This window comes from Perna viridis, chromosome 7 (assembly GCF_037379345.1).
Source record: "Perna viridis isolate PV_CMFRI_1.1 ecotype Kerala chromosome 7, ASM3737934v1, whole genome shotgun sequence".
In the NCBI taxonomy this organism is placed as follows: domain Eukaryota; kingdom Metazoa; phylum Mollusca; class Bivalvia; order Mytilida; family Mytilidae; genus Perna; species Perna viridis.
The window spans coordinates 18,365,919-18,385,055 of record NC_142451.1 but is presented as its reverse complement, the minus strand read 5'-3'; the positions used below and the strand labels follow the sequence as shown (position 1 = coordinate 18,385,055).

General features: G+C 32.5%; 1 protein-coding gene across 1 annotated transcript; it reads right to left on the bottom strand.

Annotated features, from left to right (window-relative positions):
* Window positions 1-2,801: 2,801 nt before the first annotated feature.
* On the bottom strand, window positions 2,802-19,080 carry LOC148611643 (uncharacterized). Its single transcript, XM_088592375.1, has 16 exons — window positions 18,917-19,080; window positions 17,263-17,453; window positions 16,340-16,506; window positions 15,511-15,618; window positions 15,066-15,138; window positions 14,229-14,393; window positions 12,651-13,800; window positions 12,425-12,496; window positions 10,431-10,817; window positions 9,646-9,731; window positions 9,313-9,380; window positions 8,527-8,645; window positions 8,241-8,332; window positions 7,401-7,475; window positions 6,512-6,582; window positions 2,802-5,332 (listed from the first exon to the last, which is right to left on the bottom strand). Exons 1-16 carry the CDS (start codon window positions 18,983-18,985, stop codon window positions 5,178-5,180), a joined length of 3,048 nt encoding a protein of 1,015 aa, XP_088448501.1. The 5' UTR covers window positions 18,986-19,080; the 3' UTR covers window positions 2,802-5,177.
* Between the last annotated feature and the right edge of the window lie 57 nt (window positions 19,081-19,137).

The following is a 19,137-nucleotide window of genomic DNA, read 5'->3' as shown; positions in this document are numbered from 1 at the left end:
CTGTAGGTCTTCCACAGGTCCATACAGTTTCTCTGTAATGGGAGTTGGTTTATCCCATATCTTCTCTTTCTGTGCCTGGTGTAACTTGCACGTCTGCAGAAAGTGTTCTGTATTCTGCTCTGCTTCTCTACAGGGACACATAGGTGATGATATGACCTTCAAAACTCTGTACAGATGTTGGTTGAGTTTGTTGTGTCCTGTCCTGAGCCGGAAGATTGTAGTTTGCTCAAATCTTTTTAGTTGATGGTAGCTATCCTGCTTCTGAGGGGTATTGTGCAGAGACTTGATGATGGTCTTCATCTCTGTGTAGCAGACAGGATTTTCATCTTGCTTTTGTAATTGTGTCACATTCTTCATCTATTTCTGAAGGACTTCAATTAGTTGTGGGAAGAAAGCAAATGGTGCAACATAAACCGTAATAATCATTCAAGTTTTAACCAAAATTCGAACTGTTAAACAACCAAAGAAGAGTTTCAAGAGTGCAAAACAATGACATCTCAAATAATCAAAGGTAAGACTTCTAGTTTTCTATAGGTTTTACCGGGAACGTTGAAATATTATCGAAGGAGGTGGGAGGTCGCTCCTAATATTTGAGTCTTTTTTTGCAGTTTATAAAAATGCGATCTGTCTACTGATTATACTTGGCATTTGCATGAAGCCTTCAGAGTATTTTTGTTAAAAAACAACGTAAACACTAATTGTCTCAAATCGGTTTCTGGATAAAGTCAAGGACATAACTTGCCTCTTTAAAAGTACCAATGCAGTGGTCTAGGAGGCTACCCCCGGAAGCTCGCATGTTTGTGCGCTTAATAGTCACTTTAGTCATGAAAAGTTTCATGTTACTTTTTAATGCTTGATTTATTTCATATATGATAAAGAACATCCCAAGCGTTTTTAATTCAGATGGCACACGATTTTACCGAGCAAAGAACTGCTATCTCATTAATTGACATACTTGACAATCACATAGACTCAATATTAGCTGGGTTTTCTGCAAGGTGACACGATTAATCGATTGATTATGGTTAAATATCCTATGGCAGATAGTTCATGCATTTCAGGACGAGAACATCTGTATAAGTGTGAACTTGATCTATAGTGATAGCTAGTGTAAGCAACAGCCTGCTAATAGGCATGTCGCCCCACTTGGACACATTATTCCGACTCCGAGTCACCACCCTATCCCCTTAAATACCACGTACTTGGCTGAGAATCAGTGGCTATCAATTTTAAACTTATTGGTGGAACTCGTTCAGATATCGAACCCAGGACCTCCCACACTCGAGGTGAGTGGGTTACCCGGACTGAGACCATCGAGACTGTTATTAGGTGACTGGGATAAGTAGCTTGAAAAGAGAGATAATGAGCCATATCTTATAAGATCCAAATTATATAGTAAGATGTATATTTAAGGTTTTATAAAAATAGTAGTATAGATCTTCAGAAGATTTGTGGTCATACATTTTGAACTTAGAATTGAAAATGAAAATGTTCATTATCATGTTTTTATACATGGTAATAAACAGAACTCCTCTCAAATCGTGATGCCAGAACAATCTGCATAATAATGATTGTAAGTTTAATATTAAGCATCCAAATATCAAAAGCAAGTTCATCATGTTCAATTATGCATTAAACTCGTAGATATCAATCGGAAAAAAAATGCTTCACTTTGTGCAGCTTAATAAAACTACAGAGGTTAAACCTTTAACAGTTTGAGCAAGTACAGACACACCATTCAAACTTGATACAGCTGTGAATTTTGATTACAATTAGATTTGACACAGAATAAGAATTTGACCCACATTGAAATGGTCACTTAAATAAATAATCATGAGATTGTAAGAGTGGCAATAATTAGAGCTCACGATCAGCTTTTGAAACTACACAGGTTTTACTAACACTTGATTAGTTCGGATCCTTGCCATAACAGATCCAGGTAGACATTGAATTAATTTCCCATCTATTGGTTTACAGATCCAGGTCGACAATTTCCCATCTACTGGTTTATAGATCCAGGTAGACATTAATTTCCCATCTATTGGTTTATAGATCCAGGTAAACATTAATTTCCCATCTATTGGTTTACAGATCTAGGTAGACATTGAATTAATTTCCCATCTATTGGTTTATAGATCAAGGTAGACATTAAATTAATTTCGCATCTATTGGTTTACAGATCCAGGTAGACATTGAATTGATTTCCCATCTCTTGGTTTACAGATCCAGGTAGACATTGAATTAATTTCCCATCTATTGGTTTATAGATCCAGGTAGACATTAATTTCCTATCTATTGGTATATTTAATTTTAATATAGGAGTAATCTTTATCAAAATTTGTTGGTATTTTTGGTTCTTTCTGTTGTACTCATTATCTTATGAATTATTCCTAATATAAACTCAAATTGACAATTGTCCTATTTATATTGTCTCTTTTGTTTCACAAGTGGTATGTTTCATATTTTAAACTAATGAAATTTGCCTAAAATCGATCTTCTTTTGTGACAGTATAGTTACTAATTCCTGTAGGAGTTAACAGTACAATAGATTTCAAAATTAATAATAGATGCCTCTGAAGAGGGGTTTCCTGAAGTAGACAGATGATTTAAACATGTTCTTGCATACATTCATAGATTTTACATGGAACCACATAAAAAAAATCATTAGTAAAGAACTGTTCAACATTTGACTAACTGGGGACTGAGAAAAATATGCAAAACTGAGGGAGGTAAATATAACAGCACAAGCAATGACTACAAATATTAGGGTTAAGCGATATTCCTGTATATACGAAAAGAAATTTTTGAATTGTAAATATTTTATTTTATTTTCCACTTCCTTAAAAAAAACAACTAATAAAATATATAAAAACAAACAAATTTGCTATTTTTCAAATAACCCTTGATTTCTACAACTATAAAAGGCAACAATGCAGTACTGAAATAAATGCAAATTATGCAAAGATTGATTTTTAACATAACTAGGCAAAATGAACTGTAAACTGGCATTGCTTCTGTATCCATAGAATAAATATACATCAGAGTAGCCTCCCATTGTTTTGAATTTGTCGCATAAATTTTCATTGTTCAATAAATATGAATAAATATAAACATTCTCAAGTTATGTTATCTGTAGATTAGACAGAAAAAGCATTGTACTGAGACAAGTATCAGTGGTATGAACTTAAGGTAAATACAAATATATGATCAACACTAGACAATATGAACACTACATTGTAAACAAATGGAACAAACTTAACAATATTCATCATAATAAAGGCAGTGTACAAAAAAAAGCAAAGAAAAAAGTCCAAACTTAAATACAAATAGCATGGAATGATTTACTGGAGTAATCTTTTTTATATTCTAGACAAGCACTGCAGATGGATTTCATTTCTTCAAACAATAAATAAGAAACATTTTACATCAGAAATTTCAGTAGAAAAAATTTGAAAATAATGACTACAGGAAATGCTTCTTACGAAATTGTTTCAATGAGTTAAAAATTTAAGACAACACATAATAAATAACTAGATAAAGTGAAACCTGTCAAGCCTGAACCCTGAATAAACCAGGTACCTGCCTAAACTGAACCCTGGATAAACCAGGTACCTGCCTAAACTGAACCCTGAATAAACCAGGCACCTGCCTAAACTGAACCCTGGATAAACCACATACTTGCCTAAACTGAACCCTGAATAAACCAGGTACCTGCCTAAACTGAACCCTGGATAAACCAGGTACCATCCCAAACTGGACCCTGAATAAACCAGGTACTTGCCTAAACTGAACTCTGAATAAACCAGGTACCTGCCTAAACTAAACCCAGAATAAACCAGGTACTTGCCTAAACCAGACATCTCGAATTTCTTCAAGTCAGTTTCCATATATTTTGAACCTGAGTAAACTGAAAACCTGCCCATAACAATACACATGAACTTTCACACTAAAAATGGGGTTTGGTTTAGACAGGTTTCATTGTACTTTGTAAATACAAGAAAAGTCCTTGCCCAATCCCTTATATTACCACAACCTTATGCTAAAGTAAAATTTTAACTTCTACACATAAAATACTGAAAATGGACGGAATAAGAGATTCATAAAGTTATCTATCAAAAAATAAATTATGCAAAACATGAAAATAAAAGGCACTGGAATATATGTATATCTATGTTTAAACTAAGGAACTTAAATGGACATTTTATCACAGATATCATCACAACCCTCATGTTGACCTTTGACCTGAACAGGTGAGTAACACATACAAGGTTTCCGTTGAACATATTTGAAAAATAATTGTAATATTCTTCTTAATCCTTTCATTCAAAATACTCTAATGAAAATTTGTCTTGCAGTTCAAATCTCAAATTTTAAGTAACCACTAAAGTGGTGGATCTAGGGAGAAAGTTTAACCTCTTTTGTTTGAAAACTTTGTTACATATGTTTAAAATTTGGACAAAAATGAGCAATTGGCAGTCTGGAATCTCCCCTTTTTTACTTTCTTGATTTACTCCTGAACTAGAATTTTGTTTCAATTTTCAATTTTGATTTTTAACAATAGGATCATCAAAATTTATAAGAATATTTTGCAGCTCACATACAAGATTATTGTATTATAAATAGCAGCAATTTATGGAATGTTCCCTGTGTCATAAATTTCACAACTCATATTGCGAAATAAATTCTGCAACTTTCTCCTGCAAAAATGTAAAAACATGAATATCAATCCAGTGATTACAAAATAAAAAAAATTTTGTTGAAAATAGTAACAACTTATGGAGAAAAGATTTAGGTTATTTTCTCTTTCCAATTAATTATTCTATAATTATTTCTCTTACTTGAAATAAAATATTTTATCAATAATTGTTAATTTCAAACACTAAATTATATTTGAGACAAGTTGTAAAATATTGCATTGAAAATTTGATTGTAACCTAATACATAAAAAATATTACTAAACATGATTTTTGAAGAAAAAAAAAACAATAACTTTTATGGATAACTGTAACTTTAACATTTCTTCAATACTAATGTAAAATACACATCTGGTTTTGGTTCTTTTAAAACTCATCAGGTTGTAAAAAATCAACACCATTTTTTTACTCAATCCCTAAAAAATGGCAGGCAAGGTTCACAACACTTATAAAAAGCCATGTCATTCCTGTAGTGACCATGTTTCACTTTTTTGATTTAGTAGTTTGTACTTCTTCTTTTGTCTTTCCTTTGGTTTTTCCTTTTTTCTTCCCTTTGACTTTTTTCTTAGCCATTTCTGTCAATCTTGCCTTCCTATTCTCAGCTATTCTTTGGCGGTACATTATTTCATTAGCTCTGTCTGAAAAAGTAGAAAACAACAAAATTCACTCTGAAAGTCTCGAATAATAAAGACTATATATCCATTCTGCATGAAATTTTCAAATGGTATAGTTTATAAAATGTTCCAAAAATTCAGTATTAACTTCTTAACTAAAATATATTAATATGATTTAATTTATTTGAACAGAGTGCATATAATACTTTTAGATTATTTAATATTTTTTCAACTAGCGTGAGTTTCTCATGCTGATCCCGTGGAGCGGTTTGCCGTGAGACGTGATGAGCATGAGAAACTCAAGCGAGTTGAAAAAATATTTAATAATCTGTTTATTGCTGTTTTGCTGAATTGTTACTTTCTTTTATTTTCAGTTTTCTTGACCTAAATATGTAAGTTTTATAAGCACTACAAAATTTCCTTTCTGGACTATTTTTCAGCAATGTGCTACGTGACATCACATATGTTATGCAGCTGTGATACACATTTTTGTTTTTAAATCGATTAACTCTGATAGTCGCGTTAAAAATTTGTGGAATAATTTTGTGATTTATTCATTCTAATCGGGTAAGTTACTGTATCTAATCATTTTCCATTGTCGACTGGAACATATTGCCACAAATTAGCCATTATTTCATATGCAGTAAACAAACAGACGGTTATTTGGGTCGTCAAATATTCCTACGCTGTTGCTTGTATGTCAAACGGGGGCATAGAAACTAGTGATAATTTTCATTCTCACTTGGCTGGTATGAGACTGAAAATTATTGTATAGTAAGATCAAATGGATTTTAAACAAAACAGTGATAAAATGGAATCAATACAAGCCCAGTACATGTAATCATGAAACTGATAAACATCAAATGACAGACACCAATTTTAATCAATCATACTGCATAAAGTATACAAATGACTAACCCAACTTTATCTGACCAAACTTGCAAACATTGCCTTAGATCATTCTGCATACAGCATACAAACTCAAGAAAAATAAAAGTCTTGCTTAATCAAGTGTGAAATATATTATGGTCAAATGAAATATTATAGGGAAATCATGCAGAGATGAAGAAGGTTAAGAACCACAGAAAATGATTTTAGAGAAATACCTTCATGTTACTTCACATGACTGAAATGTGAATTGTTACATACATGTACACATACTTATAAATGTTAGCATCCATTACCTGTCATATATCTACTTACTGAGGGCCTTTTCTGCTAGTTTAAGTTGTCTGTATTCCACAGGTAACCATTCTTTAGGATGACTTAATAAACTAAAATAAAAAGGTCAATTTGCTGAATTTCACATTTAAATTCAAAAAGAAATTAAAACCGTTTATATTTTTTCATCATTTTTAAAAGTTCTTTAATGTTGTCCAGTATGTTCTTCAGGTGTTCCCTATGTTCTTCAGGTGTTCCCTACGTTCTTCAGGTGTTCCCTATTGACATCTTAGTCTTGTTTTTCTCAAAGGATTTCCCTGCCTTAGCACGTTTTGTTTTGCTACATCTTTGTTCAAATGTATTAAGTAGCGGTCTTCGTAATAATCATGCAAATTCTGCAAAATGTGATACACCTTAAAAAAGGCTACATATTTTTATTTTTGTTATAAAGTTGCTTTATAGGTCTATATGATAAAAATGTATAATTATTCATTCAAATCTGCCTGCTCTTAGGAGATAATCAACATTGAAAATCCAATAGATTCTATTGTATTTGAGTGTCATTTACAGAGTTATCTCCCTTAATTTGGAAATCTACAGTGCATTCTATATAATTTTTATCTCCTAAGAACACAGATTATATGAAAAACTGAATGTTTATTACTGTTTACTATGGCAATTCAAACAAAATATCAAAAATAAAAATATGTAGGCTTTTAATCCATGAGTAACATCTTGCTTGATCCTTAGCTGGAGTGAAGTTAAATAATCGTTATTATTAAAAGCTTAAAAGAAATCTAATTCAATGAAGTATATATATTTTCCTTTTATACATATATTTTGATCTTTTTTATCTGAAATCTTTTAAATTTTAAAGTTAATTGTTGGTGTAGGAGTACATGGCATTCATAATCATTAACTTCATACTTACTTTGAGGAAGAACTCTTTGGAAGAGTTGCATTTACTTCATAATACTTTGTTTTACCAGATGGTGGATACAAGGCTCTGTATAGGAGATAACAAACATTTTATATTAATTTTTTACATTCAATTAAAAATTAAATTATTCTGTAATTTTGCACAAGTGAACTTAATTTCTTTCCTCATGTATCAGCAAAGATGCTAAATCAGTTTGTATTTTGTCTGTACTTTGTGTGTACCTAGCCTGAGGTAGTATTCTGTTGAGTAGTAGTCTTATCCTGTAATGTTTCAGAGTGTGTATCACAGAGCATTTTTCTTTCACAATTCTGATTGATTTTTGTATCTTCAGTTAATTAACCGACTTGATTTAATGATGTCAACAAACAAAGCAGAAATTGGCAAATCAGAAGTAAATATACGGTAAAAAAAAAGAATTGTAATGGTAAAATCTGGATTTGAAATAGCGGAGAGCAGGAAAAAATCATGCCTGAATTCAGCAGTGCTGTCTACAGCCTAAGTACATATAGGATTCTTTATTGTTTTGATATCATAAAAAGTATTTATAAGGCCTGCATTTCATAAAAAATCTCCAATAGACAATTTCCTCAAATCTTCAATTTCAAGTGATCTGATTGGTCAAAACTTGAGTTGAGGATGGATTTGAGAAAATTTTCAGTTTAAGAATTTCTATGAAATCTTCTAACAATGTAATAATAAATAGATATTCTTTTGCTTTTGACTGTCTGGTTATCCACAACATCATAACCTGACTAATTTTGACTTATTCTTGACAGTGACTCAGATACCGACATAGAAAATGACAGTATTATCAAATGAGTTTTTCAGTACCTTTCTAAAGTTTCTGCTCTAATATGAACACCATTAGCAGCAAGTTTGGCTTGAAGTTGTTGACATTCTACATTTTCTTCTGACTCAAAATCCTACAAAAGAAAAATCATGATCAGTACAAAATAACTCACACTGATGCTCTGTCCCTATTTCCCAATTCAATAGTAAAATTCATTTTATCTTGTTTCTATGAAAACAAATATTCAGATTACATGTCACTTTACATATACAAAAACTATGCTAACTTAATTCATAAAGTCATATAAGTACTGGTATTTCATTTTACCCCATCAGGTACTTTAGAGGTGATGAACACAGGTTTACCGGTCCTAGGTCTGGTGGTCTCTTTTGGCTTGGTTCGTAGTGGTGGCGCTGACTTATTTCTGGCAAAGGCACCATACACTTCTGTAATCAGAAAGGTAAAAAATAACCATTGTCATTATTGTAACTCCACATGTGATGAGGAATGTAAATTATCATAGGACTAGTGTAAAATTTATTGATATGATAAAATTTCACATTTTGGCAGATACTAAGTAGTGCACTAAGTACTTATGCCTGGAATAATTTGTGGATTTAGTTTTGGCCTTTTAGACAAACCACTGTCACAGTGTTGAATTTATACAGTTAATCCATTGGAAGTGATCAGAGTCTTACATTATTTTCTTCAAAAACTTTGTTTCATTCATTTTACCAGTTTCCCATGTAGAAGAACAAAAAGGCTTCACAGATAACAATTGAAAAAGACAGAGACTTGAAAAACAAGAATCATTTCATCCTACGTTCGCTAATCATACACTCAAACTTTAGTACATAGTCAAAATATCTGAGCTGCCAAACAGGAAATAACTGTCACGTAAGCCTGAAATCAAATCAACTGATACGATGCACTTACAAAAAGCTTGTGTCAAAATATTGATTGCAGTGACAAGTAGGTGCAAAGAAAAATGTAACCACCCCTCCAAAAATATTAAAGAAAGAGACAACCAAGGTTAAGACAGTTAACTGAATTCCATAACCATGTATCCATGCCTGCTATAAATAAGCAGGAGTATAATAAAATCAAGCTTACTGTTATTGACTTTTTCACTGCTAGGGAGCTGTACTGTAAAGTTTGTTGGTTTCTTTTCTTCCTTTTTACTGTTTAAAAATGAGAAATTATTCATTTTATCAGGACATACCCATGACTTTAGGATAAAGGAATGACAAGGAAAAAAATAATTGGCAAGTAGACCCTGATTACTTATTAAGGAATGGATGCTAAATTCTGTCAACTTTGCTGGAAATTTTGATGAAGTTATTGTTTTAGTTCCATTAAAATTCTGAAGTTTTCTTTGATATTAAGTATCAGTGTCATACTGGTAATATGCTGGGACATGCTTCATGTATTATATCTTATTTATACCTATTAGATGGACAGTTACAGTGAAGATGTGAATGTGCTGTAGTTTTCTTCTCCGAGGACGCCCTTACTGATGTTGTTCTTGTAGCCTGAAAAGAAAGTCAAACCATTAGGGTTGTAGAATTTCTTGGGCACACATTTCTGCAATATAGACTCCTTTATTATCACATTTTTTCACATTTTTTAGGTGAAGAAATTAACTTCATTGCAAGATATATCATGGCACTCTTTGTACTATGTAATATATTTCTATAAATACAAAAGCATCCAAATAAAATGCATTGAACATTTGATTCTGTTAGAATTAAAAGTAATTGCTAATTGAACCATATTGACTACACAAAATTTAATTGCACTGTACTTGATTCTCAAACCTTCCATTCGACCATTGTCTCTTCAGAGGGTACTTCACTACCCATTTTTACTGCCATATCAATACAATAAAAAAAAATAAAGAACCACCCCTCCCTCTTCATTTTTACTAAAGTCTCTGAAATTGGGATCAGCCCACCAGCAAATGCTAGTAAAAAATAGTGGCAGTCTAGCAGAAATTATACTTCCATGCAATTGTAACCTATATAAAATTCTTTTCAGATTAAGGGTAGGGGCTTGTCTGAAATTTAGACAGCAAAGACTTTATTGACTATGAACAATTAAGATTTTGGACCTAAAATGCTAAAAAAATATTTCTTTCTCCTACACTGGTTTTCATGAAAAATTGCATGTGAATAAAAAATTAAACTTGGAAGGGCTAAACATAATAGAACTTCAATATGTGTCCATATTACCTTTCTAGTTTGTTTCTGAGATTCATTCTCATTTATTGACAAATCAACAGGAAGTGACGGCTTCCCAAGATGTCGCTCGATAATCTTCTCAATTTCTAAATCTTTGTCTGTTTTCTCTAAAACTTCAGTATCACTTGCTGAATCTGGTCCATAACTATGATCTGACATTTGATCATCATCTGTATCCATGGCAACAGTTTCTTCCCTGGTTGTGTCTGATGGATTTGTGTTGTTTTGATTGTGTATTGGGCAAGTAGTATTCATACCATTGGTTAAGGAATCTTCCTTTTCCTCTGCATGTTGAACTGTTTTCTTAATTACATTTTGTTGCCTGGAAGCTGACATTGGTCTTCTCTGGGATGGAGCTGAGAATGGTCTTTTCATCAGCTATATATATATATATATTAGAATACATCCATAATCAGATTCAACCCTCACAAAAAATGGAAACAACAAAATCTTTATAATAAATAAATGTTACATAAAACATTCTTCATATCAAAGTACAATGAGTGTTCATTTTTTTGCATACACACTAACAACTATATTTCTTACTGTAAGTAAGGTTTGATCAGTTTCTTTTTTTTACTTCCTTGGAGCATGCCATCATGCTATAAACTCTAGTTGCTTAGTTCAATATCAATTCCACAATTTGTTCCTTTACTTGCTGACCTATTCCTTCACTCTTATGAGGCTGACTTTATAGCTGATCTGATCAGAAAGAAAGAATATCGTTTGGCTAGATCCTTCAATCTCAGTTTCTGCTATATAGATGACGTATTATCTTTAAACAATCCTAATTTCAGGGATTTGATACATCGCATCTACCCAAAAGAACTTGAGATAAAGGATACTACAGACACTGTGAAGTCAGCCTCATATCTTGACCTACACTTAGAAATCGATGGTAAAGAAAAACTATTGACCAAACTTTACGACAAACGTGATGACTTTTCATTCAGAATTGTCAACTTCCCTTTCATTTGTGGCAACATCCCTTCGGCTCCTGCGTACGGAGTGTTCGTATCACAACTCATACGTTATGCCAGAGCTTGCCGAAACTACACAGACTTTTTGTATCGCGCTAGAACTCTAACAAATAGGCTTCTGGAACAGAGTTATGTTGCTACAAGATTGAAGTCATCAATACAGAAGTTTTATGGCCGTTATCATAAACTTGTGAATCGTTATGGTGTATCCATCAGCACCATGAAAACTGATTATTCAACGGGTCATAGTTTTCCTTCCCTCGTTTGTCTACCCCGGACTTGACTTTTTATGAGCAACTCGGCGGGTGTTTCTAGAAAAGCAGAGGACGCTTACCATACTGGTGCACCTGGTCCATGCTCCCAGTTTTTAGTGGAGTCCGAGTTGCTCATTTACTTTTGTTACTTTGTATGTATGATTTTAGTTACTTTATGTTCTTTGTTGTGTGTGTCTGTTTTCCGTGTCTGGTCTTTGTCCCTGGATTGCATTCTTTTGATTACCGCTATAACCTTGGTTCCCTTGATTACTCTTTCAATGTATATTATTTGGATTTTTTTCTTACCTTTTTATTTCATTGCAGTAATATGGCTTGAAACAAATAGAGTTCTAGTTAGAGAAATAGGACAGTAAAAAAATGCTTATACAGAATCAGAACACTTTATACAATGTAACTGAAATTATGACTGCTTTGGTTCAAGAAAAAAAATATAATGTAAAGTAGAATTGAATATTGAGAGGTAAAGTTAAAAAGACAATCAACACTTTAACTAATTTAAAGGGTAGAGAGAAGTAATACAGAAGTAAGAGGTGTGCTTTACCAGGGACAAACCAAATTATTGCATTATTTTCACCTTTAGAGGTGTGCTTTACCTGGGACAGACCAAATTATTGCATTATTTTCACCTTTAGAGGTGTGCTTTACCAGGGACAGACCAAATTATTGCATTATTTTCACCTTTAGAGGTGTGCTTTACCAGGGACAGACCAAATTATTGCATTATTCTCACCTTTTTCTGATTAACAGCTTCATTCTTAAACTGCTCATTTTCTTTTTTCTTCACTACATCAGCTCTGTTTATCTACAACATATAAAAAGTAAATGAAATTATCAGTAACTCCAAAAATTAACGGCAACACTAAAGAAAAAGTGGCATACACACATTAATTTTTACCATAACAAATTGTTTTAGAGGCCAATAATCTCCAGATACTAAACACATGAAAAAAACATACCATTTCACTTGCTGGTCTAGGTTTTGTTCTAACTCTGGTTGCCTCCCTTAGCTGACGATCTCTCTCCAAGTAAGCAGTTGGCTGTTTATCAACAGGGATAAAACTCTGAGTTTTTACTTCTTTCATTTCAATCCCAGTTTCATCTAACTCAATTGTTTTTGTTGTTTTCAGAAGAGGTGCACCTGATACTAAGTCTGGTTCCAGCTTCTTGACTTTATGATTATTTTTGACTGGAGGACCAGACTGTCTGGCAAGTTCATAATAATTTTTTGATTTTTGAGATGTAGTTTTGGTTGTCATCCATGGGTCTAGCTTATTTGGCGTGATGACCTCTTTTTGATTCTCTTCGTCACTGTCTGAGACTTGACATTGTTGGACCATTGTGATAATATCCTTTTCACTCTTTAAACCTCTGTATTTTTTCTTATTCCTTGCATTATCCAGATCACAGTAAGCAACTGTCACTGAAGTCAATGGTGTAGTTGGTCTATTAACAGCACTTTTTGGTCTATTGCTAAAACTTTTTTCACACTTGCTATTCTCAGTGGATGAGAATTTGAAGTCCAGATTTTCATTGCTTGGTTTTTCTGATCTGGTAAAGCTTTTCTTGTTTGTCAATGTCCTTACAGATTTGTTCTCATGTTTCATTTCAGTCAATGACACTTTATTTTTAGGAGATGAAATTTCTTTAGAACATTGTGTACTTGCACCTGACACTGACAAAGCCGATAAAAGTTCACCAGTGTCATCTGTTTTCTCTGGCCTTTTCCTCATCAGTTCAGCCACTTTGTGACCAGTATTTCGAGGTGTGATATCAATAGTTACATTTTTCTCTTCACTGAACTTAACAGAAACTTTCTCCAGCGGATGAGGATGACTGTATTTTTCTGACTCACTTCCAGGAATTGTAGTTGAAATATCTGAGCCCTCGGAATCAGAAAAATCTAATGATTCATTCACATCCTCTTTTTCCCAAGACACTATCTCACTTTCACCATCCCCATGTATTTCTAATTTGCTCTGATGGGAATGATGACCATTGATGTAGGTATAGGTATAGCCTGGCAAGACATCTATAGGATGATGATTGTTACCGTCACTGATTGACCTTTTGTCTGCATCAATGTGTTGATCAGCCATTTGAAGCAATCTAGAAGACAAGTCAAAAATTATTATATATTATATTATAAGGACCATAATTTTTACCAAAAAAATAAATTGACCATCTAAATCATTTTCTAGCTCAGATCAATTTATCACATTTCAGACAGACAGATATTTTTTTCTCATAGGCAATAAATACATGTACAATGCTACAGAGACATTACATAATAAAAAAAAATGAAACAAACATTTAATTCTTAAGAAGGTAAAAAGGTAAGCCTAGAAAAAGTCTGTTTTTGCAATGCATTTTATAAATCTACATAGTTTTTGCAAGCCTATTCTATTTTGGGAACACATAATTTGTTGGTATTTTAAGATAATAGGTTGTGTTGACAGGCTTTCATTCATAAGTTTGTTTCTTTTTCCACTGAACAAAATTATATCCCACTTTTAGGGGGAGTATGACAAATTTACCTGTCAGTGTCAAGTTCATCTTCTTCTTGTTCCTCTGCATCGTCATACATGGTAGGTAACATAAGATGGATGGGGGTTGGGGGTAAGCGTGGAGGTGTGGGTGTTCTAGGTGGCTCAGCATGGGTATACTTCAATCTGGGTGACGATTCCTCTTCATGTGTTGTACTGCAAAAGGGAAAGATTGCCAAATCAAATTGCTGTTTTGCAAACAAATTTTTCTGTACTCAATAAATTTATAAACCTCCAGATTATGTATACACAAAAATTTGTAAACAAGAAATTTTATCTCTTAAACAATGATGCTACATGTCTGGCAGTCATATCATAAAATGCTGTAATAATTATTGTCACAACACAAACCAAAATTAACTAAACGCTATTAAAGGTAGATTGTACCTAATGATTTTAGCATCTAGATTTTTAAATTTTTTTCCATATGATAAACTGAACAAACAGACCAGGTACAGTGAACTTTTAATGTAGACATAAGTCATCAAACTTACCTTTCAGGATAACTGAGTCTAAAAATAGTTTTTTTTGACAACATATCATATAGATTTTGTAGGTAATTTTCACTATTTCGCAAACTATTAAAAAACTGATAAATAGATTTTTTTTTAGAAATTTGCATTAAGTCAACTTATTTAAGATTCTTTCATACTTCAAAAAGAAAACTGGGGTTACCTAACATTTTTCCTTGTAATATTAATAATACTAAATAGCAAATAACTAGAATAAATGGTGATCAATCAATCAATCATGGTGTCAATTATGTGATGATATATAACGACATGAAAAAGAAAGAGAATTTGTACACTAAAGGATAACATCACTTACTTGCTTTGTAAATCAACATCTATATGCAGTGTTGTTGGAGACCCTGCAGGAGCTGGTGGGACACTGGGGTTCTCTAAAATAGTCGTTATACAAATAACTTAGTGTTACATTCATGAGAAAAGGAAATACAGCTAACATTGACATGATTTTAATTTCAAATGATAAAAATAAAATTATTTTTCTATTGGATGAGTTTATGTTTTTCCAAGTTAGAGTTACCAAATTTATTCAAAGCATGGATATGAAAATATCTCTTGAGACATTGACTTCCAAATTGAGCATTTATTTTGCAAATTGTATGCGTATTGAACATGTATGTAGGCGTCTTTAATCATTCAATATGTGTAAATATTATTTTAGCAACTCTTTTTTCTTATATGTAATACAACCAAAATTATAGAAATTTTCTTCATTTTTTTTATCCTCACTGATCACCATTACCTACCATTTCTATCTTCTGAGAATTTTAGTCCTGCAGGAGGTCCTATCCATCCTGTAGTTGAGGTGAATGACTTGGGTGGTCTCCCTGAAGGGTCATATTTGGCTCCTTTTACTTGAAATTAAAAACAATAATTTCAAGTGTGAATGCATGTACAACTTCTATTGCATAAAATAGGGCACATAATAGGATATGAAATTTTACCCTACCACATTGTGGAGTAACAATAAATACATATAAATATATGTACTATTCACATCAAAATTCAAAACCATTAAACAGGAGCTGGCAAAAGTTTACAATAGCATTGTTAGAGAAAACAATTTGCTGAAAAACAAACTTGATTTGACTTTTTTGTAAAAGTATTTTAACAATAGTGTGAAGTCTGAATAAGGTTATATGTGTTGTCTAGAAATCACAAAAAGGATGATAATAAATGTTCATAACAGAAAGTCAAAACTACAAAGAGGAATTGTGCTAAAAACTAAACTTGATCTGAATTCAACGTGTCGTGAGGTATAAATAACGGCATGAGATTATTACAGGCAAAACCTATTCTTATATTTTTCAACTCTACCATATAAAGAGAAATTCATTCATAAATGCATGTAGTTATAGAAATTAAATAATGTTACCCTGAATTTGCAAAAAAAAAATATTTTACATGTAAGAAGAATTTCTACTACAATTTTACTGTTGATGTAACAGGCAGATACAATGTACAGATGTACCACCATTTGTTTAAGTAATAAAAACAAAATAGAATTATAAATTAGGTGTCTTGTTATTAAATGACCTACAGATTGCTTATCAGTTTCCAATCAGTAATTTATACCTGCTATGCCAGGTCCTGACTGTTTTACAACAGTTTCTTTAGCACTTTGTGGTCGTTGTCTCCTGCCACTGGGAGCAGGACATTTTCTTTCAGATTTAGCACTACCTGGACGTTGGGCGACTTTTGTGTTGGGCTTGAGTAAATCTGGTATTGATCCATTACTTCCCCTGCAAAAAATCATTTGCTTAATTTATTAAAAAAAAACCAAAAAACATAACATTATAATTACATGTTCATGTGCACTTTTGCACTAGTTAGGATGTTATATGTATGTGTATCATCAAAGTATTCCATGAAATGATTTAGATGTCAGGTTCACATGAAATTTGGGTAAATTGAGCCTTCACATGAAGTTCACATAAATTGTTCAAATGAAATTCGTTTTAAGTGAATTTAATGTGCTTATCATGTTAATTTCATGTGAAGTTCACATGAAGCTCGATTAACATGAATTTCATGAGAAAAATACCTGCCTGTGTATACATTTGTACAGAAGCACATTAATTTGTGTTTAGTGGATGTGTTGTACATTTTTCATGTTGATTTGTGTTCTGTGAGTATATTGTACATTTTTACATGTGTGTGTTGAGTTGTGTATTGTGGATGTGTTGTACATTGTACTTGTGTATGTCGATTTAATGTTAAGTGGATGTGTTAAACTTATTCCTGATTTGTTCATACAAAATATATTTTTTTGTACATCTTCTAATAAAGGTAATATAGAATCAATAATAGTTTGATTAATCCCTACATGTATGATGGTTTAGGTAGAATATTAAGTATAAACCAACAGCTCTGAGGAGGACACAATAGTTTACTATTTACAACATAATTTTTCCCTCAATAGAAAAATTCAGTTAGTTGTGTAATGTACACCATAGGACCAACATGTACAAAATGTACGAGTCAATCTAATGACTTACCAAGCAGTTTTCTGTAAGTCCACAGGTTGGAGTACTGGCTCTGCTACCAGGTTTGTGTAACTATTACTTCTCTGTGATGCTAGATTTGTTGCCTTTAAATCATGTTTGTTGGTGATACCAAAGTTGTAAACAGATACAGGTCTCACCTGCTGTAGGTTAGCAAGAGAAGCATTGGATGATTTCAGCCATTTCTAAGAAGAAGGAAAACAAATCATAAAATCATGCGTCTACTTAAACATAGAATACAATAAATAAAGGAAATTTAGGTATTCATGCATACATGTACAACTTTGTCTCATTCGAGCTAGATGAATGTATAGAAGTTCACCTAAAAAAATCAACATACTGACACTTGAGAAAACTTTCGTCAAGGCAAAACACTTTTGCAATCATGATCTATTGAAGTTTAAGAAACAGCCAAAAATGCTGCCTAGACAATACATTTCGAAGACATCTACATTATATGTTACCATATTCTTGCGTGTATTCAATGCCCTTTTTTACTGTATTATTATTCCAGGAAAGGGGTGTGCAGTATACACCAAAACAAATGTTTCTAGGTTTTTTCCTGAAGATATTTTGGGAATCAGAAACCAAAGTTGTCAACAGAAGACAACATTGAGTCATTTTGTATTTTTGAGAACAGTTTCATTTGAAATAAAAAATAAAATTTTACTGCTATTCAATAGTTGTTTTATCCATCAATGCCATTTTCTTCCATGTCATAGTTTGTATAAAAAAACCATGATTAGCTTCTTATTTTTTTTCTCAAAATATGCTGTCCTAATTACAACTTCTTCACCTGTGTGTGGTGAAGCGTCAAATATGCAGTAACAGGAGTGCCAAAATGTCCTCCGGCCCATTGTCATTTACTTATTAAATAACAAAAAATCAATTCCAAAGGTGAAAACAATTGTTACTAATCCTTTAATATGCTCGATGAATTGTTTCCAGATGTCAAATATTAATACACAAGTTAATCAAATTAAAACATCTTTTTTTTTTATAGATGGTCAGACTTGATGCCATTGTTTTAGTAAAACACCTGATTGGTATATGAACAGGAAATGTGAACATTTTAGCTGACTGGTTGAATGGATCCAATACATCACTGAAATCAATAAATGGCTTGCTAACGCAGGGAAACATTAAAAAATACTTTTTATTTATAAAAGATGCACATTTCAAGGAATTTACTGGAATCCTTTCATCTTAATGTGGTCTTCTGCTGGTGATTATTCATCGCTTCCAATGTTGCGTTTAACACGAAAACCTTTTTGGTTGATCCCCTTTGCCAAGAAGGGGTTGGCAGTTTGCACAAATGCGCTGACAACAAAAAGAATGTTTGTTGCTGCTTCCATCTGATGAAAATATTCTTATCAAACTCAGCAAAATTGATAAATGATAAGAAATTATGGTACTTTATTTAATTACTTTAGTAATTTTAACCACAAACTTACATTTTCAAGTTAGCCTCTCATTTTTTCTTTTATTTTGTGGGAGTCTCCCCCCTTTTTACATGTACGACGTTATGTGGAAGGCCATGACAGTTATCCCTTTTGGGATTCAGTGTCTGGAGCACTCTGCAACAGTTCATGGCATGAGAGATGTCTTAACAAAACTTCTAAAAAAAGTAAAATAAATGGTCACTTACGGTAGAAGTCGCTTTCTTTGAATCAGCTGTCTCGATGCCATACTCGTCGCTTCCGTAAATATCAGTCATACCGTCAATCAATGGCTGGCATCCTGGTAAATATATACTTTTTTGGAGGTTTGAAGTTTTTTAACACTTGAATTTGGTCGCCATACTGTTTACAATAATTTTGAGTCAGCAAATTGTAACATACGTTTTGATTGGTCAAAAGATAAATTAAA